Genomic DNA, 25,431 nt, shown 5'->3' with positions numbered 1-25,431 from the left:
GGGTCAGTGACAGGGCCGGAGTCTGAATTGGCAGGGGTGCATCAATTAGTGCGCGGGCAAAGCTCAGGCTAACGATAAGGTGAGTGGATGGTAGAGAGGGGTAATCTTCATTAGAGGCACATGAAAAATATTACAGGCTCACAAAGAGGAGGCAAATGAGAGTGTGGCAAAGGGCATGATAGAATCATCCTCTCTCTTCACAAGCTCATTCCAGTGCGTTACTAGCGTTGTGGTTAAGGGTTTAGCGTCCAAGACTTCGAAGGGACTTTTAATTAGGTATTACTTTTGTTTTATTCAGCCAGGCATGATTTTTGCAAAGAAATTTTGAATCTCTCAAAATGGAAATATGATTCTGTGGAGGCTTCAGTTCAAAAGAGTTAAATATTAGCATGACTCACTCAGTGGAAAATCTCAAGCTATTAATGAACATCCAGAAGAATATTAACACAAACTTTTACAGAGAAAAACGTGTAACCGATTGTTGTATTTTTTTCTATGAGGCGTTCTGGATGATTTATCGCCAGAATTCGACACAATTAAGCAATTTCCACTAAATAAGCTGTGTTTTTTTTTTCTTGTCGAAGAAACATAATCAAACGAAACCGTCATCAGCTTGTTTTGATAATGCTGATAAAAGAAAAGTGCGCTGTTTACCGTGCACCAAGGCCTTTGATATTCAATGGCTTCGACTTAATAAGGCAAGACATTAGTGTACACGTGTAAAGTGTGTTCATAAATGTGCGAGAGGAGAAGCAAGCTCAGAAGCAGAAAGGAATTTGATTACACTGCGTCCACCTATACAAATGAACCCCATCATGTGAACATTGTGCAACCAAGCAGACATGCAGCTCCAAAGACCATCCAGGCAGCTGTATAGCATTTAAGTGCATACTGAGAAAAAAACAATCTGCCCTATTGAACAGTTTCGTCCCCACAGGGCAAACAAGCATGGCACATTCTCCAGGAATTACAGTTGTCTCCTGTTTAGAGGAATAGGGGAAAAAACATCACATTTCATGAGCCCCTAAACCTGTAAACAAAATCTTTGAAGCAGATAAATTTGAAACGCCACAATGCAATTAAAGCCCAATTCGATTTGAGCATGCACAGTCCATCTGTCAAAGGGAAACTGAAGCGGAGGAGATCCGTTATTAGTAAATTCCTGCTTGCATTTTCTGAAGCCTGTTCTCACAGATGCAAACTAGCAATCGAATTATCCGCCAAGCTAAGGTGCTGTATACTGTGCAAAATGCTAGCTTCACCAAGTATGTCATCATCCCGAAAAAGTTCTGTGTGCAAACTTTTCCCATTAATTATTACATCTTTGGAGATTTGATTCTTCATGCTCTGGGGAATCATTGTGATGTTCTTGGTTTAGCTGAAATATAAATGTCTCCTATAATCCTATTTGTCCACTTTAGAATCTGGAAGATAAAAATCTTTATTATCTAGGGGGAGGGTTCAAGGGACCCCGGCTCAGTTCTTTCAGCTTGAAATGCTATCATCTTCAAAGGTAGAAGAGGATGTCGATTTAAAATCAGAAATGTATCAGAGATCTCTACGCTCCTTAAAGTACAATACATCTCTGCTGATTAAAATACATCAAAGCCTCGTCATTCGTTCCTCTGAGCAATAATGGTGGATTTTAATTGCAAAATGTTAAACCTCACAATTAAAGGCTTTGTGCTTCTTAAAGCTAGCCCAAACAGACACAGAGAGAGCAGCATACAAATGAGCCGGTGAGAGGGAGAGAGGAGAATTAAATGATAGCATTAAAAGCGGCCTGTTAAATGATAACGCCGTAGAAGACCAATCATGGTACGCACCGATAATGCTACAGTGAAATATGTCAACAGATTGCACTTTCATGAGCTATCATTTTTCTCTTAAATTAAAGCCGTCCCTTTAAAGGAAAATACATGCTCAAGTGGCTAAAACAGGTGCCTGTTTGCGAGAACACTAGCGTGCCTGCCAACGATAAGGAGCTTGACATGACGCGATCCTGCTATAAAACAGGTAACACTCTGCCAATGCAAACAGTTACTCAATTTACAGCCTACAGCCATGAAAAAGTGCTATAAAGTTGTTACCGGATTGCTGCCATCAGATTATAGGCCCACAATGCAAAACCTACCAGCCAAAAATCTTATTTAGGATTTATGACAAAGTAAAACTCTGAACCACAAAGTTATACGCCTGCTGAATTGATGCAACCCAACCATGTGCACAAAGACAAAAAGTAGCTATTTAAGGGAGCATGCAACTATTTTATTTTATTTTTTACTTTAATTTCCAAAAGATATAATAATTTTTTGAATTTTTTCAAATTCTTCACTCGAAAGGTTGGTTGGTTAGTATTTAATGAGTAGTGAGTAACAAGTTAAAAAAAAGAGCAATTTAAAAACTTTAAAAAAAAAAAAACTCTAAAATAGATTCAGGGTTGAAACTGTATGTTTGCTGAGTGATATAATTCCCTAAGAGGACTTAACGCTCATTTAATAAAATATGATTGAGTGATACTGGACTCTGGCATGAAGAGCATACTTGGCTCATAAAATGTTTAAATGGCACGATGGGTACTGTTTGCCACTAAAGAAGCAATGTAAACTTTTTGTACAACACATGATTAAGTAAGAATTAGCAGGCCAATTAATAAAATTAAATTAAATTAAATAAATTCAAACAATGACAAATGACTATCTATAAATTTCCTGCAAACACATCATGCAGCATTAATTAAAATCCTGTGATAGACACGGCATGCTTCTAACAGACCTATCAACAATGAAATTAGGATTTGCTGGCAAAAGAGCATTCCAGGGTCCCTTGGAGGGACTAATGAAAAACACTTTCATGGCTAACCCATCAAAAAAGCCAGGCTGGAGGAGAGCGGAGCAGCGTAGAGCTCCAGCAGCAGGATGTCATGCAAGGGTCTGGAACGTGCGACCTCTCATTTCATCCTTTAATAAAGTCGCACCCAGGTGGCCTTGATGCCTTACAGTTGCCTGGGGCTCCCGAGTGCTAAACAGGAGCTCGGCTCAACGTCATTACCCTCCATCGCTCTTCTTCCCTGTTTTCCGGCATTAAAACCCACATGCTTTGTTTTTCATTCCATGTCACAATTTGAAAGTCTGTTATCAAGATCAAAACGCTCCTTAATCTCAGTTGGTGAAACTTGTTCCATTGCCTCACTGATTGACTTGCAGAGCACTCTAACGGCAATTGTGAAATGATGAGGTGAGGAAATAACTCAACTAAGACCAAAACTGTGGGATCAGTTTGAGGTTAAAGCATTGGGGAAGTCTAGAGTAAGAAGACTTGGTTGGAATGTTGCAATCCTTGCTCTGTTTAACATGAACACAAATCCTAAATCAAAATCAACAACAACAACAAAAAATAAGTCCCAAAAAGGGCCTTGGTACTTAAATGCTACATACTTGCAGCTGACAGAGAAACTAGCCTAGAGGTGGTCATTTTTCAACTTGCTACACTAATTCAAACACAAACATGGAGAGAAGCCTGGGATTTCATTGTGCAAATGATCTGCGTGTAATACTTTCATAACTTCCTGTGTGAAAGGAGCCCGTTGGCCAAGAAGCCAGAAAAACATTCAAGTTATCAGAATTTCTGTAGGCCGTTTCTTTAATTAGCACTCACAATTTGCGTTCAGATAATGTCAGGATTGATGAATTTAGTCTTGGAAGGATGACGGAAAGTTAAATAAAGTTCTCCTCGGGCTCTGCGCTGTTACAGTAGACAGAATAAATGCTTATATTGACAGATGAAAAGATACCTGTCTGGTTTACTGCTCATTCCGACAGTAACTTAACACCAGTGCACACCCACGCATCTGTCAAATCGAGGCTTTATGCTGTAATTGCAGAAGAAGGGAACTACATTTTACAAACAGTTCTAACAGACGGCAAATTGCGTTTATTCCGCAACGTGGATACAGCTTCAACAGTTTCCTGTCTTTGATTAATGTGTCCAGGTCTTTCATAACTTTTGAATTTATCAAGGTGGCTTTCATTCGGAAACCGAGCGAGAACACTTTCTCAAGCACGGCCCAGCTAATTAGAATTATTGTAACTCTGACAAACCCTGGACAGAGACGCCACTTAACCGCCTTGTCAGACCCTGGACTCAGCCTGAATACAGATTCTCCACCTGTCCGCCTTTCCGTATTGTTCAAACTTTTCCACCATACACCTATTTCCCCAGTGGGAAGCAGGTGGTGTGTGGAGGTGTTTACGGAGAGAGTCTAACTGACAGCTGGCGGGAGGAGACTCAAACAGCTGCAGACGAGTGGAAAAACAAAGCGGGAGAGAGAGAGAGAAAGGCAAACAGCTCTAATACCCTCAGGGTTGTCAACTCCAATCCCCCAACCCACAATGCTTTTAACCAAGCAAACAGAGGAAAAACTGTTGCCGTCTCAAGACATCAGAGTCTTCCACCGAACTCCCCGATCTTGGAGTGATTTCACAGGCTTGAAATGGGATGATAAGAGGAGCTTAAATGAGAGAGAGTGACGGAAGTTTAAAACATCTAACCAGCTTAATTTAAGTGTTTATGTAAAAAAAAACTAAGTGTTGGATTTACAGTATGGTGGATGGAAAATGTTGTGTTGATTTCTCATTTCAAGGAGGATGGCAGTATCAAAACACACTAGATCAACTTCTATACTGCTTTGTTTGGTTCTGCCAATGTTACTGGAGCCACATTCCAAAATTTCCTGGGGCTGAAGGGAAGGGGTGGTGGTGGGTGGGTGAGTGTTGCACGAAAACCGATTCATGCAGATAAATCACTTGTGCAGATCAAAAGACGAATCGGCGGCAAAAGACAAAAGATGCTGATGAGCAGAGAACAATAGAAAATGTGAGATGTGGGGATCACAGCAGACGGCCGTAGGGATCCAGCTGTAAAGGAGACGTGCTGTTTTTTTGAGTGGAGTGTGGCTAGGCAGGTGATCCTTGACAAGTTAACTGAGCGCTTCTGATCAAGTATGCCTGCAACAGTCTTGCGGTTCATACCAGAGTTGGGCAAAATTCAGAAGTGATGAATTTGATCCCTTTCAAATTATGGGTGTGAATTTGAACTGAACTGGCAACAGAGAAATTTGAATTCTGAATTGAAAGAACTGCAAATTCAAATAAATTTAAGTAATGCATTCTGAGAAATGATGTGTTTGCCCACTAAAGCTAATTTATTAATTATGATAAAAAAAAACTATATACAAAGTAATATAAATATATATAAACTAAATACAAATGATGTTAACATTTTAAAAATACAGTTACATAAATTTCTTTAAATTTCAATAAATTTTAATTTTATTTCATTCCTTTCTAAATGAAATTCTTCAGCCTGTTCAGTACCTCAAATCAAATTCAAATAAATTCTTGAGGATTCAACAGTCATTTTCAAATCAATTCAATTCTGAATTACGCACATGAATTATGCATGAAAATCATCTTCTTAAGAAGTCAAGAAATATCTAATGATAAATTTGTTCATAAGAATTTCGTAGGAATGTTCGATTCTGAAGTGCAATTCCTGAAAAATTCATAAGTTTTTAAGGAACATCTTATTTTACTTATATAAGCTTTGGTGCCATCTACTCATGCACATCCCTAATAATAATGATATGCATTATTTGAAAATAAAATCTTAACTTTAGGAGGTCATTTACAATGATTTCTAAGAACTTTATTTACAGTAATTCAGATCCTTCTTAAGTTTTGTCTAAAGAAACATTGCCAAGAAAAGTTTTTGGGAATACAAATGCTATGGCCTGTATCCTTGCGTTAAGAATAAGAAGAAAAACAGCAGTTACTGTAAGAAGAATTTTATTATAAGAATGTTTTGTGAATCATTGTTCACATATTCTTTTCTCTAAATAAGTAAAGGAATCTGGCAAAGGACGGTTTGCACATCATGTAGTAATAAATGAAGCAGAAATATACATGAAATAGTTTGCTTGGGATGCATGATAGCACAGCTTCTTCAGAAACAAAAGGCTAGCAAAAGCTAAGAAGACAAGTACGACATCAGGCGCTAATCACTGCGCTATTCACACATACCACTAGAATAAGTAACATATCACTTTTATGGGTCATGTTCTCCTGCCATTAACAGCTAGAGAAAAAGACGAGGCCATATGAGCACAACCTTGAAATGAAACGCCTGCCGTGGTTAATCTTATTCGGTTGTAAATTAGCTTTAATAATACATCGGCTAGCACATTTTCCACACACACCACTTTAAATAGTTAGCATGATGCACCCATTGCCGACAAGCGCAGGGCCGAAAAAGAGATGCAAACTAGTTTAATCAAATAGGGCTGAGATTGGGTCAGTACATTTCCCTAATAGATTTGGATAGAGGGTCAGAGACACTTTTAGGTGTCCGCTAGCGGATTTGCATGAATGTAAATTTACTCTTCTGGGTCGCAGGATAGTATAAATAGCCCCGAGTTCCTCAACCCGTCTCTATTCTAAACAGCAGTTATTCAGAACAACTGCTGCAATGGTGAAATTAAAGGGGGACGGCAGGGGGAAGGTTCCTCTTACCACAACAAAGGAAGGAAATCCCACTTAAGATTTGTACTTCTCCCTTTCTTCTACCTTTAGCGGGTGTATCAGAGAACAAACAGTGCCTGAAGCTGGTAGCTACCTGCAATGTATTCCCCCACCCCCATTAAAGTCCTTCACAGAAATCAGAATTTAATAAATCACCCCAGAGTCTGACAGAGTTTATCTCAAGGGGTCGCTTTGACTCGGGAGGAGCCGCTAGACAGACAAAGCCTAGACCGATAAGATGTGAAATTAAATACAGTTAGCAGTTGGAAACAAAGGACGGAATGTGTCACAAGCCACTACGTAACCACCAAAAAGCTTATTCCAGAGACAGGAGGTGATTCATTCCAGTTTGCGCACATTTAACCTCATTTGCATGCTTACTGTCAACATATCTCTCTGTAGTCGATACGTTCAAGAGCTTTCATTAAGGCCTGAAGTTGACATCCTTTTTATTGAGGCATAGCATATAAATCATGGCCGTCGCACACCTGGACATCTCGATCGGAGATCTTGCTCTATCATGTTATGCTTCCTTTTAAACACATGACAGGTACGTGACACCAGTCATCGCTTAAGGTAAGAAGAGAGTTATGGGAGTGCAGTTTATCTCTGTGTGAACAGATATCCTCACTTAACGTGTTGAAATACAGATTATTTACCGCAACAAATATGTCACTTTAGTAGAGAGCCAGTTAAAAGTGAAGGGTGTCATTTTTGCGCAACTAGCATCACCAAATGGAATTGCAACAAAATTGACTGTTTCAAACAGGTTTCCCGAACACTGCCATTGGTTGGAAAACTGGTAGTCTCACCCCCAAACTCACTATGTTGGGATGCTCAAAACAAACGGAGCAAAATTTGGAAAGTGCCAGAGAATAGACTCTTATGGCAACTCACATTAGGGAAATAGTGAAGAATTTATACAATATCATTTGTAAATTTTCATACAATCTGCTTAAACTGCACTGAGGGTTATGTTTAGAGGTGCTAATGTTTTACTTTTTTAATTTTTTAATTATATTGAATAGGGATGTAACGATATTATCAATATCGTGATATTGCGAAAGCAAAACTGTCTCAATATTATTGTGGTCACATGACGATATGAAACGATAGGTATTCCAGGCAAAAAATTTAGTTTTTAAAATATATTTAAACTTCTTATTCTAACATAAAATGTCTTTAAAGTTGTGTTTTGGGCCATTGTGCTTTGGCACAGTATCTTTCAAACAAACTAAAACCGAAAGCACAATATGGCTTAAATCCCGTCATCAAGTGTTTCAAAGCGTAGCGCACACATTGTTGAGGCGATCAGCTCGTGATCTGGTGTTATCTGCACCTCAGAACGGCTCCGTTCACAGTGAATTAATGCAGTGAATTTGTTTATTGTATGTGCTGTGAGTTTAGTGCGCATTTTGGAACGCAACAGCCACTAGCTTTATTTTCGCGGAAGATGATTAAAGCGCCTCTTTTTGAGATCAGGGGAGTGAGGTTTACACGCACCAGCACTTACTTGCCTACATCTGTTACACTCTCCCCCCTAAACCTCACTCCTATCCGGGTCACGGCACCAAATGTAACCGGTTCTAGTTCGCCTCGCTCCGAGCGCGATTCGAACTGCGGTCTCTGGTGTGGGAGGCGGGCGCTCTAACAAGGAGGCTAAATGCTACGGCCTCTAGCGTCAGTCGCTAGAGCGCCTCTTTTTGAGATCAGGGGAGTGAGGTTTACACCCACCAGCACTTACTTGCCTTCGTCTGTTACATAGGGATGTTTTCACTGAAGCTGGAGTTTTCCTTCAAAATAAAAGCTCTACTGCCATGTCCATCAAAATTAAAGCTTAAAACTGCAGTATGAATTACTGACACCTAGCGATTTAAATGCAGTCCAAATTCAAAATATCTCTTTCAAGTGTACAAATTAGAAAAGACGTATTGTAATTTCCCGACTATAGTGTAAAGCAAAAATAATATACCTATGAAATATTCATTTCATTTATTTTACAGTGCAATTGTTTTACAATATATGGTTATTATTGTCATTGTTATTATTATTCTATTCTAATTTGTTTGGCTTCCTAAAACACCAGTGTGAATGTAATTTAGACTGACACAATATATCACAAATAAAAAGAGGGTTGAGTCCCCTTTAAACTCAATTCACTAACTTTTTCTGACCAAAGTTTTATTAGTTAAGAACGTGGGTTAGAGCTCTTGATTTTGAACTCTCAAAGTGCATTAAATGTACACTTTAATTTTTTCCAATTCTTCATTCTTTCATTTTTTTTAAATATTGCAATAAATATTGTATTGCGATATTGTCGTATCGTGAGATTTTGATATTGTTACATCCCTAGTATTGAATGAATCAAACTATACAAATTCATATGAAGTCACCAACTGATTACATTGTCACTTTCTTTTAGTTTCCTCTAGTGGTCAATCAATTTATACAAATTTTTGGATTTTCACATGTTGGCTGACCAAGCTGTCTCAGCATCTTAAGCTGGAATTTTAACATAAAAATGGCATGTTTCACCTTTAAGTTACATAGGTTAAAAATAGGAAAACGAAACTACCAACAAGACAACTGTAGGGCACATTACATGTCAGCTAGTGGCCACAGCAAGCATACTAATGGTGTGTTGGTGTGCTAGCAACATACGCCTGCTGTAATGAAAGAGGTGAGTTTGAAATTTTCAATGAGCACTTTGCCCCTGTCTTTTATTAATAACACTCCAGGGTCCAGGAGGGCGTGAAGCAAAACGGTGGGAATGGGTTGACCCGCGGGCTGTGCCTAATCTGTCCCGACTCGGTCCGTGCCACCGACGGCCTCGCTCACTATCTGTTTCTCAAACTGATGCCTTCCTGCTGGGACGGCGTGGCTGGAGAGCTGTCAGCGTGCTGCCCTTTCTGGGGCGCTGCGCTATCTCTGCCTGCACCAGTCCGCCGTGGCCTGTTGAAAAGAGCTGTCATAGCCTCGCAAGTCTCTGACATTCCTATTGGCTTGACCCTGACCCTTTGAGAAGCACACCTTTAATTATCCTGTCTCAAATCTCCTTCCATGGCAAAACGAATATACATATCATAGCCGTGAGTATGTGTGCTATTCTTTTAAAGTACGCATTTGAGGGCCCCACTCAAAGCTGTGTGACTCTTGGAATAATATTAGACTATTTGGAATGTGACTGTGAGACTAGCAAGAGACACAGCTGCAGAAGAGCTTCCTTTATCAAGGGAAAATTACATAATGCCCCAACAACTACAAGCTGTTTCCAGCACTCTACTACAATACTTAAAGTATAAAAACAGCACAGAAGACATAAATATGATGTATTGTTTTAGCTGCCTTGCCCAACATCCTCCAATTAAACTTCTCTGTCACTGCAAGGAGAGTAAAGATGCTTTTGATCCATCAGATCTGTGGGCATGCTTTTGTCTCACATGCCTTTTCTGACATTTGAAAGGTCAAGAGTGAGAGGACATTTGATAACTGCAAAATCCTCATACTCCATTTTACAACCCTTAATCTGCCTTCTCGGAATTGGTAACATACCATTTTATCTTTGGGAGGAGGGCTGAAGAGACTAGGAAAGTAAGTCTGTTCACATTTGTTCACCATAAGGTGAAGCTTTAGGAATTCACTGCAGTGAAGACAAACAGAGGAAAGAATCGGATAACGCTCGACCGCGATAAAAGGTCAAGTCGCTACACAGAAATACATGCTTGCTAAGAGAGCCAAACTACTGTACCATAAATAATGAGTGAGGCAAACTGTGTTTTCCTCTTTTTTTAGGCTTGAGGAAAGTGTGAATTGTCGACGCTAAACATGTAGCGTGGGTTTGACCCAAATATTTACACAGTATCACAGAAATCAAGAGAGCTGTTTGTTCCAAATGCAGATCAAAGTCAATAGAGCGTGTGACATTGTTTTAATGCAACAGTTCAGTAAATACAGAGTAACTTACAGTTTAGACACAATACTGACAGATGCCAGATGCCAGTCCCTTAATTCCAAACACATATAAATGGCATTTCATGTCTCCGAGCCTCACAATACTGTGGCTTTCAGAAATGAACGATTCAATTACTCATTCATGAACCAGTGTGAGTTAACAAATTGGTTGAGCGAATGATTAAATAGCTTGCTATGTTACTTGTTTTCTGAATGAATCAGTGTTTTGAATGAATCGGTTGACTTAATAATTCCATGACTCACTCAAAAAAACGACAATTTGCTGCCACCTACTGGCGTGAAAATGTAATGTGCAGAAATTCGTAAAAATCCCTTTCACTAATACACAGACTGACAGTTTGTTCATGAATAAATATAAAATATATACACTACTGGTCAAAAGTTTTAGAACAGTAAGATTTTTAATGTTTTTTTAAAGAAATCCCTTCTGCTCACCAAGCCTGGATTTATTTGATCCCGAAGTACAGGAAAAAATTTTTAAAATTTTTAAATATTTTTACTATTTAAAATAACTGTTTTCTATTTGGATATATTTTAAAATGTAATTTATTCCTGTGATTTCAAAGCTGAATTTTTAGCATCATTACTCCAGTCACATGATCCTTCGGAAATCATTCAAATATTCTGATTTGCTGCTCAAGAAACATTTTTTATTATTATTATGTTGAAAACAGCTGAATATAATTTTTTTCAGGTTTCTTTGAAAAATAGAAAGTTCAGAAGAACAGCATTTATCTGAAATAGAAATATTTTCTGACATTAAAAAAAAATAAATAATAATAATTATAATTATAATTATACTGACTCCAAGTTTTTGAATGATCTAGTGTATAATGTAACACAAGCTTTTTATTTCAGATAAATGTTGATCTTTGGATATTTATGTTCATCAAAGAATACTGAAAAACATTACTCAACTGTTAATAAATATTGATCATAATAATAATAATAATAATAAACGTTTCTTGAACAGCAAATCAGAATATTAGAATGATTTCTGAAGGATCATGCGACTGGAGTAATGATGCTAAAATCTTTGAAATCACAGGAATAAATTACATTTTAAAATATATGCAAATAGAAAACAGTTATTTTAAATAGTAAAAATATTTCCAAATTTTACAGATTTGTTTCTGTACTTCGGATCAAATAAATCCAGGCTTGGTGAGCAGAAGAGTCTCTTAAAGAGAAAATCTTATTGCTCTAAAATTTTTGACCGGTAGTGTGTGTGTGTGTGTGTGTGTGTGCGTGTGTATATATATATATATATATATATATAATATAAAACAAAAATACTTTTTATGGGATGACTATCATATAGTCATATATATATATATATATATATTTATTTATGAATGATAGTTATAATAATATGAGTTACAACAAAGTAACTGACAGTCTTTATATGTTGTTGTTGTTGTTGTTGTTGTTGTTGTTGTTGTTGCTTTGTCAAGGCTTTGCTGTTCTCTGTACAGCACACAAGGCCTTCTGCTGTGCTCCTAGCACCGTGTTCCCTTCTCCCTCCTCGGCAGGACAGTCTTTCCCATTAAATAAGTCCTATTCCACTTAATGGCAACCTTGGGAGATCTGTAGCGCTTGAAAGCACCGGCACTTAACACTTTGTAGTCAGAGAAAACGTTTTTTTTGATCTGCTCGTGTCATTTAATCATCCGTATTCTACCGAGCTACTCAGAAACAATTTTGCAGGATATTAACTTCTGCCTAAACCCTGCTTGTGCCATTTGTGGTTCTCTCAACCAATGGTCCCGTGGGTGCCAGAGCCCTTCTCACAGCTGTAATGAGCTTTACTGAGCTGAATAAAACAGTTAATAGAAAGGTAAGATCAAAAATGCATGAATCATGAAATGTTAGCTAGATCCCAATGAAAACGGCTCTGGTTAAGTAGACATAGCTCTCCTTAGTATTGCTGGGTGGCTTCAGTAGTGCAAGAGACAGTTTAGTGGATTATTGGATGGCTATACATACCTCCTCCATGTATAAAGTTACTTAAGTGATCGCCTGCAGGGAGAACCATGTCAAATCGCATTGAAAATAACTTTGAGGAGCAAATTGAATGTATTAGCTTAAAGGGAGGTGATGTCTATGGGGAACACTGACACTTAATACTGAATTATCCTAGACAAAATACATTGAGCAAAAGTAAAGTGATTCGCTCTTCTTTCAAATCCCCCTTCCCCAAAAAGAGACAAAAAAAAACTGTTTCTGTTGATGAGAAAACCTACTTACTTGGTTGGCATCCACAGAATACACAGACAGGCAGTGCCGTCCCATGAAAACCATTTTTGTTCCATTACAAAAAACTAGGTCATCCTCTCATAATTGTCAATCATGCAATAAATCTTTATGTGCCGCAAATGAATACTGCACTGGGAATGAAACAAAGCTTATTGGCATGCAATGTCAGCTTGACTTAATTCATTCTCCTTTTCAGCTGAGCCTATTCATATGTGAAGTTTACGGATATCACACTGCCTGTTCCAGAGCGGGATAATAGATGTGGACAGACAAATTATGCTGGGAATGTTGTATTAGCACAGCGTAAGCTGTCTGAATGGAGACACAGCTCACAACAGAGTTTAAAATGTGAGACCGGATCCACAACTAGAATAAATTATCCTTCTTTAAGGCACTTTGGAAGAATATTCTATCCTGGGCACATGAATGTAAATATGTAAATGTATGTACAGCCATGAACCTTCTCTTCAACGGCTCTGAAATGAAAACAACAAGCAGAACTTTCAAGGGATTCATTTTCTCTGAATCATCTGTTAGTGACGTCATGTTTTAAAATAAATCCACGATCAAAATCATTAGTAACGTAATCCTTTCTGGTGCAGTAAGAGCATGGGATGGAAAAGATTTGAGCATGCCTTAAAATTAATAGAGGTAATGCAAAAGACAACAAAGGGTATCATGGAAACGAAAAAGCTCTTAAATGTCCCATTAATCTTAAATGTCCCTTGAGTGTTAGAAGAAATGTCAACAATATCTCAAACTGTGCATTAAAAAGTTAAAGATTTCAATATGAGCTATGCAATTCACATTAATTTCACTGTTACATATTCAAAAATGTCAATATTTAATTGAATGAATATATTTTTATATTTTAATTTCAGACAAAAATCTCATTCAAAATTGAGAGCTATGAAAGAGCCACCTCTGAGAAATAATACTTTTCTTGTTGAAATGATCTGTTTCTCCAACCTGGTCTCACTAAACAATTATAATAACAATAATAATTTGTAGTTGACAAAATCTTAAGAAATTATTGTGTCATACAAAAACATTGTACAAAAAAAACCTAACTAGGATTATGATTTTAAAAAAAAATAATTAAAAGTACTACATTTTTGTACAATCCAAGTCACATAATGTCATGCAATTTCACCATCTCATATCAATTATTACAAGTCATCATGAGACCGTATTTGTGTTTCTGAATATGTAATTGTTTCATCGCACAAAGGCTTGAACACAATATCTGTGTCTGCTACAGCTCTGGGCTCACCATTTACCTTCTCCTGCCAGGTGTCGTCAGTTTACAAATATCTGGTTGGACAGACGGGAAATGCAGTGGTACGCCTCCAGCAGACGAGTTCAGTGTCATGTCTCTCTGGAGCAAACTGTCAGTCTTTAAGAAGAGAGTAATAATATACCGGGTACCACAGCCACTTGCTATGGAAAAAACACTTTGTTTTTTAAAAGAAACCTTAGCGAGAAGCTGACATTTGAGTCTGGAAGAGAAACTCAAGCGGAGCATCATAGAAAGAGTTATCAGAATGGCTGTCTCACTGGACTTAGACAACAGCAATGTGAGAAGCTCTGGGTTGCTTTCAAAGGAACAACACCTTTGTTTGTTGATAATGAAATACAGTAAAGCCCGTGGAGGGTTTCGAAGGGTTTTGGGAAATGCATACTTTGTACTACAGTCATTAAAGAAAGCATTTCCATTTGTTTTAAATGGGCTGTATTGCATGTTGGGATGTTTTCCCTCCATAAAGTTGTGTGCTATGTGACACTCATTCCAGTTGGCCTTCATTTGGCATTCTATGATCAAGCTACAAGGTCTCTGTTTGCTTTGCTTTCATAAAAAGGCTAAAGCAGCATTTACAAATGTTTCATATTTTCAAATGGAAGAGTAAACAACAGACACATTTTGAGGAATCTAATCAAAACACTTGAGAATTACATATTTACATCAATGCAACAGATGAATTAAAAGAAATAAAAGCTATTGAATAAAAACAAAAAACAAATTGAAAATAAGCAAAATATGCTTCCTCATAAGGCTGTGAGAATGAGATACAAACACACAAACAACTGCAGCAATATGGGCAACATATGGGATCCTTAGTGGGAACGAGCATGAAAATTTGACCACTGAAAATTGACTTGATAGGCTTCTGTGCAGCCTGTGAGGATTCCAGCTTCATAAGACAGGCCTGGTGTCTCAGCTTTGTCAAAGGCCCATCATGCTTTGAGCTCTGATAGAGTTCCATTCTATTGTCAAGTATCATTAGCTGTGGGCCAGGTAAAGATTAGATAACAATCAGAACTTTATGAGATACCTTTAGAGGTGTTAGGAGTCTTTTGTCGCACTGCTAAGAGAGGAATGTGGATCAGAAAAAAACCCTTATAATTTCCTCTTTTCTTTCATTCCTTTGAATCTTCAAACAGAGTGAGGAGTCTCCAGCTGTTTTGGCAGTACTGAAAAATGTAAACGTATTTTAAAGGAGCAAAGAAAAATTCTTAACATGCCTTGTTAAGCATATTTCATGGAGTATTCATAAATGACTAAATATATAATTTATGACGGAATTCTGAAAGCAGTTTTATCAAAGGTACTTTAATAATATAATTAGTTTTTGCAGGAGAGCTTGAGGTGAGTTGAATTGAGAACGCTATTTATTTTGTCCTAGGAAAAGAGTCTACAGCATTCCAGAGCTCTTTGTTTTTCTTTAATGGAGTCATGGCGCTCTCATTGCGCTGTAAAGTGGCGCTTGTTCTGACCTAAATGAAAACAGCCTCGAGACCTAAGCGGTCACCTGTCCTTCACTGCAGTCCTGCCAAAACCTGCTGACGGCATCTCCGAGCTCCCCGCACCTCATTGATGCTGTTTATGACAGCGGTTCAAACCTAAATATCCAGCTTTTGCTGTCTTCTTTCAAAACTGCAGAGCTCATTATACATCCATCATGACTTTCCTCCATTTGATAAATATCACTCTTACAGGGTAGATTTCCCATTATTCTCTTTTATCACAGCAGAGTGGGACAAGAAGAGGCCATTAAGTTCAAACAACGCAGATATTTCCATGATAACATGAAAAAGTTTATATAGAAGGAGATTCATCATTTGATATGATCTTGAAGACGGGAGAAAAAACAAGAAGAGGACATTTCTGGAATCCCATTTCAGATTGCTTCCCTGAATAATTCTTTTTTTTTTTTTTTTTCCTCATGTCAGCTTCTACATGAAAATGAAGCCAGAGAAAATTAACTCCTGATACGGCTACGCTGAATTAGACGGTGAAAAAAAAAACAACAGTTTTTAAGGATTCCGGCCTTGTCATTTTCAATTTTCTGCTCTTTGGACATGCTTGTATTCAGATTCCCGAACATCTACTCGGCATATCAATCCTAATTAGACAATCTGGGTCCGCGAAGGATGAGAGCAGAGTTATTTGCATAATTTAATCATAAATACTCAGCGATACATATTTCCGAATGCATTTGTACAATCATCTTTCTATCCTTAGGGCAAAAGTATTAATATGATTAGGCAATAATTCTTTAAAAAAGGAGGAAAATAGGAAACCAGAAAGTGCACTCTCTTTTTAAACTTCAGCTTTGGGCTATATGAAAAATTAATTAATTTCTGGGGAAAATCAATTTCTTCATGTGACCATATTAGACAGAGCCGAGCTAAGGCCCGGAATCGCTCTCCAATCAAGAAATCTCATCTGCTCCCTCTAACTTGTGTCAGTAGTGGTTAGAGTCCCAGCACAAGCGTCAGCGATCTGCGCACTGCTTCCTAAATATGCTGTAATGTGGAAGGGATGGTGGCTAAAGACATGCCAGTGTTCAGAGTCAGAGAGCTCGTAATGCATTGCTTTTTCCACCGGCAATCTGTCTCAGGTGTGACTACGGAGGCTAGTGTCACTGTCCTGTCTCGTTTCATCCAGCTGGTGGTCAGAAAAAAAGAAACCTGCAGATGATTCGACACGCTTATACTTGCTTGTTGGACTGATTGATGACTCACGCCATCACTCACGGTCACCGCAACCTGTACTAAGAATCATGAACCTTCACTATTTGCGCAATTAACGCTGCGTGTTTGACCAGTCGTAATTTTTATTTAAAAGGACAGTTCATCCAAAAAAAAATTTAAATACTGTCATCATTTAGTCATGCTGTACCAAACCTGTATGACTTTTTTCTTCTGCTGAACACAAAAGAAGATTTTTGTAAAAATGCAATACAGTGAAAGTCAGTGTTGTTTTGGACCCTACTGACTTTCATTGTATTACACAAAGGTTCTTCAAAATATCTTCTTTTGTGTTCTGCAGGGGGAAAAAAGGTTTGGAATGACATGAAGGTGAGCATGTTTCAGTTTTGGCTGCACTATAATACGCAGGTCAAATGTCAAAAACATGAGTTCTGCATATTGAAATTCAAGAGTGTGTGTGCAAGTGCGAGAGCAAATACAAGAAATGTACATTTATTTTTTCCAAGAACTACTGCTTTAAATGAACATCCAGAGGTATCGAGTTGCTTTTAGCAGTGTCACGTTCATAACAAACTCCTCTTTTACCATCTCCTCTTGCATTGACGACGGATGCCAAGTGCACAGTTAATTTGAACACACGTGGCTAATCCTATTAAGGAGAGCTCCAGTGACTCACGGTGAAGGAAAAAATAAAAACCAGATTGTTTATCGGCTTCATTTTCGATCTATCAGCACCGATCGCGAGTGAGGAATATGGAATCGTACATATGATTTGTATGAAAGTGCTACAATGAATCTATGATTTTAACAAGCCTTTTAACATGCATCCCCCCGCCCCCCCATACATCCCCCCTCCAACTCTTTCATCCTAATCAGCATCTGTCTCTCTGTTTTTTGAAGTTATTATCGCCTCAGCTCCCTCTTGGATGTGGTTGCTGGGTGACGGGTATCTTAGCACCCACTCTGACTGGGAATGATTTGAATTCGATCCAAAGATTTCCCATGAGTACCTGTAAACACATCCGTGCCTTGTCGAAAACAAATATATCAGAAGAGCACTGCAAAGAGAGCGAGAGAGGGGAAAAAAAGAGCGATAAAATCTGCCACTGTGTGTTAAGACGCACCCCTGAGTGCTAAACAAAATAATGACGCTCCTTGGTAAATATGCCAGTCTGTGTTGTACACAAACAAAAATATTTTATCAAATGTGATGCACTTGTGACTGAAGTATAAATCCTTAACGTAAAATAGAAATAGAAATTTAAAACATAACTAATTAAATAAAAATACACACAATCTTTATTAAATTAAATTTAATTATATATTTTTTTTAAATAAAATATGCAAGTGCATTCATGTGCATCTATTTAACCTGACAACGACTGTCAATTAAGCGCCTGGTCCTCCGACGTAACAGCTGCCTCAGCACTCACCTCCAGCCCAGCCACCCTGGTGTTTCAATAACCTTTCTTCAGAGTTCAAATGTCACCAGGCGGCAAGAACTCCACCGTCCCACACGGACAAAATGGAAAGGAAAACGAGTAGCTGAAGTATTGCTTCTCACGGGGCAGACTCATAACTCCTATGAAAGCAGAGAGATTACAGCCCCGTATCTGTTCGGCGGCAGAAGGTGCGCATTAATCTGGGCCGAGGGTCCCCGGGAGAATGAGGGGGGGAGCCGGAGGAACACGTCCTCATGCGGAAGGGAGAACTGGGCGAGTCTGACTCTGCTTCACGGGGAATTCTTTTAACGTGAGCAGACAAAGACGTAAGGCCGCTGTTATCCCATATAGTAAAGAGGATTATTAGCAATTCCTCAGCACTCTGGAAGTCGAGCAGCGTGCTGGAAAAGTGAGACTGCCATTTTTTAATTATCTCTAGTTTTTGTGCCTAATGGGAATAGGATTTAAATGAGCCGGACTCAAACCTGACCACTTATGCTTGTTAGCACAACACAATGTGCCACACCTCTGATGTTCTCAAGGTAAACTTCCTCACTTCAAAAAAACGAAACTCATAACGTTTTATCATTAAAATGTACACTGCTTTAGATAAACTAAATGATCCATCCTTAAAATTCAACATCTGAGCATGTAACTGCATCCTAAATCACGTCCATGCAAGAGTTATGACTTAGCATGCTGACCTTCCCCGTACGGAGAACCAAAACAGATGTAGATACATTGAATCCACACTGTAAATAAGAGCCAGTGTGTTTGTGTTCCATCCGAGCAGATACCTTTGTCCATACAAATGATTTAATCCTCCAAATGGGAAGCAGACATGGAGGAGGTGATTGATTTCAGCATAACACCGACAGTACCAGGTGCTTTCAGAGACAATTACAGGCCTCTCTATGCAGCAGTAATAGGCCAGCACTTTAGCGTCATTAAAGCAATATGTAGCACTGCATTATCCTTTAACCCCATCACTGACCACTCTCCTTCCCAGCCCCGGAGTTCAAACCACACACTCCATCACCTCAGGACCCTGGGACGAGCCGCACGAGGAGGAGGGGAGCCGGACTGAATGCAAGCTCAGGCCCAGGAGGAGCTCGGCACAGACAGACAGCATGGGAAAGACTGAGAGCAGACTGCTCCATTAGCACCGCTGCTGGACAAACACACATCGCACTTGTCATAAAGCTAGAGGATAATATTTGCAATGCACATTTTCAGACAAAAATATATAATAAATATGCTGCTTTAAATCAAGTACACAATGAACTGCACTGTGCAGTGCATTTGGTGCTAATCTACAGCTGTAATTATAACTGGCATTCAGAAATCAAATAAATGTGTTTTACAAGAAAGAGAAAAAATAAAAATAATTAGTCAATAATGCATATTATAATTGTATAAGTTTTGCAAAAATATGTGATGTTTTTTTACAGAATAATTTTTATTTCGCACTCACACTAAATAAAAGTGGCACTTGTCCAAAACAGAAAATCATATTACGAGAGTGTTATTTTGTATGCATATTTTAATTATTAATAATTGTTATTTTAATTAATAATATTGTGTTAAAAATAACTTTGGAAAAATATTTCCTGTCAGACTGCATATTAAGATCTAAAAAGATTGACATCAATATTATGATCAATTTCTCATAAACAACTTGTGATTTAATTTTCAGTTTTTATAGCATTGAAATTCCTCATTAAAAAAAAATATGAAATTATACAACACTCTGGCTCAAATTGCTGCATGCAAAGGTGTTTTATGTTTTCATTTCATATGAGCTGTCAACACCTTGACATTTTTAAATTAGCTTACTTTTTCTAGTAATTATTGGGCCCATTCACTTGATCACTAAAGGGTGACATTAAAGTTTCAGGGCGAATTATTCACTGATGTTACAAGCAGTAATTGTTTCCTGTGTGATTTTGTACCTTCAAGCACTATATCACTCCTGCCATTAAGTATACAAGCACTTATTGACTATGATTTGATTTTTCCCCAGAGGAAGAAAAGAGCAGAAAAAAATGTCTGCTTATAAATACAACTAATACAAAGGAGAGAACATCTATTATAATAAGTCTGACAAGCATGCTTATTTTAAATCTGCTCAAATAACAGAAAACCATTTCAAATAAAAATTTCCTCATATGCTCAATATGAGCTCACTATTGCTTACAGCATAAACAAAAGCATGGTGACTTTAAAACATCAAATTTGTTAGTAGAAAAAATGTAACAACAAGAAAAAAAGCTCTATACAAATACATAAACCTGTGCAATCTCTATACATAAACCTGTGCATGATTTCCCAAGATACATTTAGGGCCAACTGTCATTTATGAATGATTAATTCTGGTAAATAATTTTGGGGAAAAAAGAAAACACCCTGTATTTTACATGCACTACAACATTTAAATAAAATGTTTGCATTTATTATATTCAACTTTCCACCATTGCAAAAAATTGAGTTAGTCGCTTTACAGTATTCTAGAATTTATTGCACATTTCCACATATTTTTATTAGAATGATTTTAATAATATAGGTATAAGATGTGTTTCTTCAGTGATTCTTTGCAACACCTTGTGTTCAGCAAAGATCCCACTACTTTTATGTCTGAATAGAGTTCTTTAGTTCAAAGTTACCGAAGTCACAAAGTAACAGAATAAAAAGTTTTTTGTTGTTCTCGTGTGACATCTCACTGCAAAAACATTTTGGACTTTTAAAGTGCAAATAAAAATTTGATGGTACTTGCAAATATCCTGTACATTATTTCCACATATTCCTTTCCTAATTAGCGTAACGCATAAAGTAGCTATATGAGTTTTACTACCCACACATTCTAACGAAAGGTTCACTTCACTTCTAACTTGACTATTGATTATTTGTTTTGAGGCACTAAAAGAGTGTTCTAACCTGGCATTAGTGCAGTCGTTGTAGAGGGTCTCGAAGTCTTTTCTGGAGATGAGTTTGCAGCGGTTGACCCCGGGCTGGATGGCCCCCAGTCCGCGCAGGATGCGGACCTGCTCCACGTTACACACCACCGGCGTGATCTCCAGCCGCTTGAGTTTGGTGTAGACGGTGTGCAGACCCCCGACCAGGTGTTTGAGAAACAGGTCAAACGCCTGGGGCAGGCAGATGAGCTCATGTCCTTCCACCGTGAAAGAGGCCACTTTGGCGCCCCTGAGCTCCACCATCCGACACTCATTATTCTGCGGGGTGTTTTCAACAGGGGACGGGGTAGAATACACGGGCTTGCCGGCCAGTGGGATGCTGCTGGTGTTGGTGCTGATCAGATCCGTGCGGAACAGATTCTGAGTCGCTGACTGAGAAGGAGACGCAGAAGTGGCCGAGGGCGAGGATGATGATGCTGCGGTCGCGGAACATGATGATGATGATGCTGATGATGCTGACGAAGAAGTTGAGATCGGACACGGCTGGACCAGAGACGATGGGGGAATCAGAGCAGCCGGTACGGCCATGGTGTTCTGCACCTATCAAATAAGTTCAGACGGGAAGCAGAGCCAGTATGCAAAAGTAGCGCAAAGAAGAAGAAATCCACCCCGAGTGCGCTCCGCCGACGCGCGAATGGATGTGGAGAGGTGCCGTGCTGAAATTAGGGCTCTGAGAAAGATTGAGAGAGAATGACAGGAAGAAAATGAGCAGAAAAGTGTGCCTCTGCTCTGTGGATGAGTTGTTGTTGTCACAAGGTACAGAGAGGGAGGAGCCACTATCAGCCCTTTGAAACGGAGACATGGACAATCTAATGCGACCCTAGTGGAACAGCGTGCGGAACATTTCCAGCGTTTTCAAGAGCTCGGATGAAACCTGCGTTTGCTCTCTGAAACTCAACTTAATGCATGTCAGGACGCCTCTCGCCTATTATTCGTTGTTTGAAAGTACACTTGAAGTTCACACTTTTTGAGTGAGAGAATAAGCAAATAAAAAAAGGTAAATCTTTTTAACATTTCATTAATACTGTATACATTTATGGAAAATATATGAAGAAAATAATTAGCTATGTATATAATGATGTGTTATAAATATGTTTGTTTTTGTTTTCACATTAATGAAAGTTATTATCACTAATACAATTAACAAAAAGTATAGATGCAAAAAGTAGGCTACTGTGAATTGGATCAGTACCATATTCAGAACTTCAGGTGAGTTACTGGAGACCGGTGTGAAGTTTAACACCATCAATTTAACCAATTAGAAATGAGCTACAGGGGTGAAATTACATTAAACATGATCACCATCCTCCTGAGGTGATAGTCAAATTTATAAGAGGATTTACAGAACAAAAAAAAAGTAGGCAAAGTAATGTTTCAGGTCTGGTATATTTGATTTGCCGTCAGGTTAATGTAGGCCTATGTAGACAGAACTGGCATCATCTGAATTTGTTCTGTTGTTTAACTGGATGTGGCATCCAAGTTTTCATGTAAAAAAGAAAAATATAGAAAACTCATGTATAAGCAGACAAGAATGCCACATTACACACAATTATGAAAGTGGCTAACACACACATATGTTGTGCATTTTTATATTTCTTTTTAATTTGAAATGTTTTTCCATTTTAAATACATTTCTTAAAGCTTTAGAATTTTGATGTAAAACTATAAACGCAGGGAAACAAAAATTCAAATGATTTCTATTTGTAACAGACAATTATAGAAACATTGCGTTTCAAAATGTGATACAGAGCAACAACAAAAAAAGTACAAATGTTGAAACAAAAAGCGTTACAACACATCCCTTTTTTGATCTATGAATAAAAGACCCCCAAAGAATAACACTGTTTTCAAAGACCAAATTTGAACATACAGGACTCTCCTGAAGCAAAGAAAAACTACATGGAAGTGTACACTGTCAGAACCTATCCAAGTAAACTTATAAGTTAAGTCGGGGGACATAGTTCCCCCATCTTAAGTTAGTCAAGTTCAAGTTAGGTCTGATCTGCTTTAAGATAAGCAGAATGCCATTTCAGAATTGTCATTCAGGCACAGAGGTGGCATGTAGTGTAAAAATCAATATCCACTTAAAATTCATAGCCAGACAAAGTTGCCCTTTATGTTGCTAACCTTTGCTTAAATATGCATCATATTAAGATTTCATTAAAAACAATGAATGTCATGATAGTTTGCCAACAATTTTTCATGTTAGCATGGGGTTAACTGCAAATGATGGCCATAAAATTCCTCACAAAGAACTGCTAGCAGACATTCGTTTAGAGAAGAATGATGATAAGACAAAAAGGCATCCACAAACGCCACAGGACCTCCATGATGTCTCCGATTCAGAGTCTCTTAACAAGCTGGGTGGGCCTGATGAATCAAACTCCCATTAGAACAACAGTCTTTCGATAGACAAACAGCAGGAAGCACAATGCAGAGAAACTCTCAGTTGTTCACTGCAGTCTAACTTTGAATGTTCAATTAGTTTTATTGGTTAAATTAACAATGTCTGCAATCTTTATGTACTGGGTAAATACAAGCATCATGGCAAGAAAATAACTCCTCGATCTCGCTCATTAGAAGAAGCCATTCTACACTGCATCATTATTCAATGAGCCAGTATGAGAGGAATGCTACATGATAACACAGTTCACCTGAGAGAAGTTCAAACCAACAGTAATCAAAAGGTTATGCACAACAAAGAACAGCTTGAAACAGCTGAGAACGAATGTTAAACTGTTTTAATTAAGTCCACTTCAAGGTCAACAGCATAGAAATTACATTTCCACCTCAGTTAGACACTAATACTTAACCTCTTAAGACCCTGCGGCTTCATATGAGGACATTATTTTTTAGAGAGATTCTCTGAGACTATATATGTCAGTTTTAAGTCTGGGTGTCTTGTACAGAGCACATTCAGGGCTTTACAGAGATACCAAATGATTGGATGTTTCACCATGACCGCTCCCTCTCCTTGTTCTTCAAAAATGTCTGAAATTAATTTAGTGACACTCTTATGGAAATATGATAATATTTTGTAATTATCATTTAAATCTGTCTAATTTTTTAATTGTATGTCATAAATCAATATCTCAGGAACATGTTATGGGGTCTCAAATCAAAATATGACTTTCTGTTACAAAACAGGATGTTGATTTCATATGAGATATGTCCTCATATGAGGTCACCGGGACTAAAAGCATGTTTATTACGCATTTTGGGGGACATAACAAATGAATAGGGAAAGAAATTATATTTCAATATTCTATAAAATATTATATATTATTATGAAAATCTTGTCAATTATTACTGCCATTATTACACTTCTTTTTTCATTACATTGCCCAAAAACACATTAATATGCTAATTAGATTTAGTTTATAGATATGGCCATTTTACACACATTTTGCAGAAAGAAAAAAGGTATATCGAATCATTCTGTTAAAACATAGTTGAGAATCATCTTTATACGAAGTTTGGTAAAAAAAAATAATAATAATAATCTTAAACTAAAAATGTATTGGTGATTTAAAAAAATCTATTGTTTTTGCCTATGCATGTTCATTCATATCTTTTTTTTTTTTTTTAAATAAATTGAGTCCCAATATCCTCTACCGAGGACATAGCATAACTTATGAATGAAATATCATTTATTAATTTTTTTTCTTTCATTTATTTTTTGTATTTTTTTACATTAGTCTAAATGCTCTAAACAATTTAAAGACATATATATATATATATATATATATATATATATATATATATATATATATATTTTTTTTTTTTTTTTTTTTTTTTTTTTTTTTTACTTTTTTCTCAGGTCTTAATAGGTATATATATTAATATGGCTCTTAATAGGTATATATATTAATTAATATGTTAATTAATATATTAAAGTTGAGAGCCCTATAACTTGAGTCAAAGTTGTTCCTTCCTTAAAGAAAAAAGTGTACCAATGTGTTCACAACATTGGCATTTGCGCTATTAGCACTTGAAAAGCATCCGATCCATCAGGAAGGCAAACAGATGACATAAATGCTACCATAAATGCTACCACAAATTATAACAATCTGACTGTTTGATCGCAATGGATAAAATGCTCAATTATCTTCTGAAGGGGCATAAAGGGTGTTCTTTCTTTCTATTCTCTTACTTTTTTCTTTTTTTAAAATGACATTTAAATGGTTTCTAAATAGTGCTTGAAGTTAGTCAACGAGA

General features: G+C 37.5%; 1 protein-coding gene across 12 annotated transcripts in view; it reads right to left on the bottom strand.

Annotated features, from left to right (window-relative positions):
- Positions 1-21,988, bottom strand: part of LOC306876478 (dachshund homolog 1-like) — a 112,751-nt gene extending 90,763 nt beyond the window's left edge. For 4 of the 12 annotated variants that reach the window (XM_079427686.1, XM_079427678.1, XM_079427679.1 and 1 more), the window contains exon 1: positions 21,176-21,889. In XM_079427686.1, the coding sequence (XP_079283812.1) occupies positions 21,176-21,741 (566 nt within the window). In that variant the 5' untranslated portion in view covers positions 21,742-21,889. Of the gene's footprint in view, positions 1-21,175 lie in introns of all 12 variants that reach the window. The other 8 variants (XM_079427684.1, XM_079427676.1, XM_079427685.1 and 5 more) reach the window with 6 other exon arrangements.
- Between the last annotated feature and the right edge of the window lie 3,443 nt (positions 21,989-25,431).

The sequence above is a fragment of the Barbus barbus genome (genome assembly GCF_936440315.1).
Source record: "Barbus barbus genome assembly, chromosome: 10".
Taxonomy (NCBI): Eukaryota; Metazoa; Chordata; class Actinopteri; order Cypriniformes; family Cyprinidae; genus Barbus; species Barbus barbus.
This window is presented reverse-complemented; position numbering and strand designations above follow the sequence as displayed.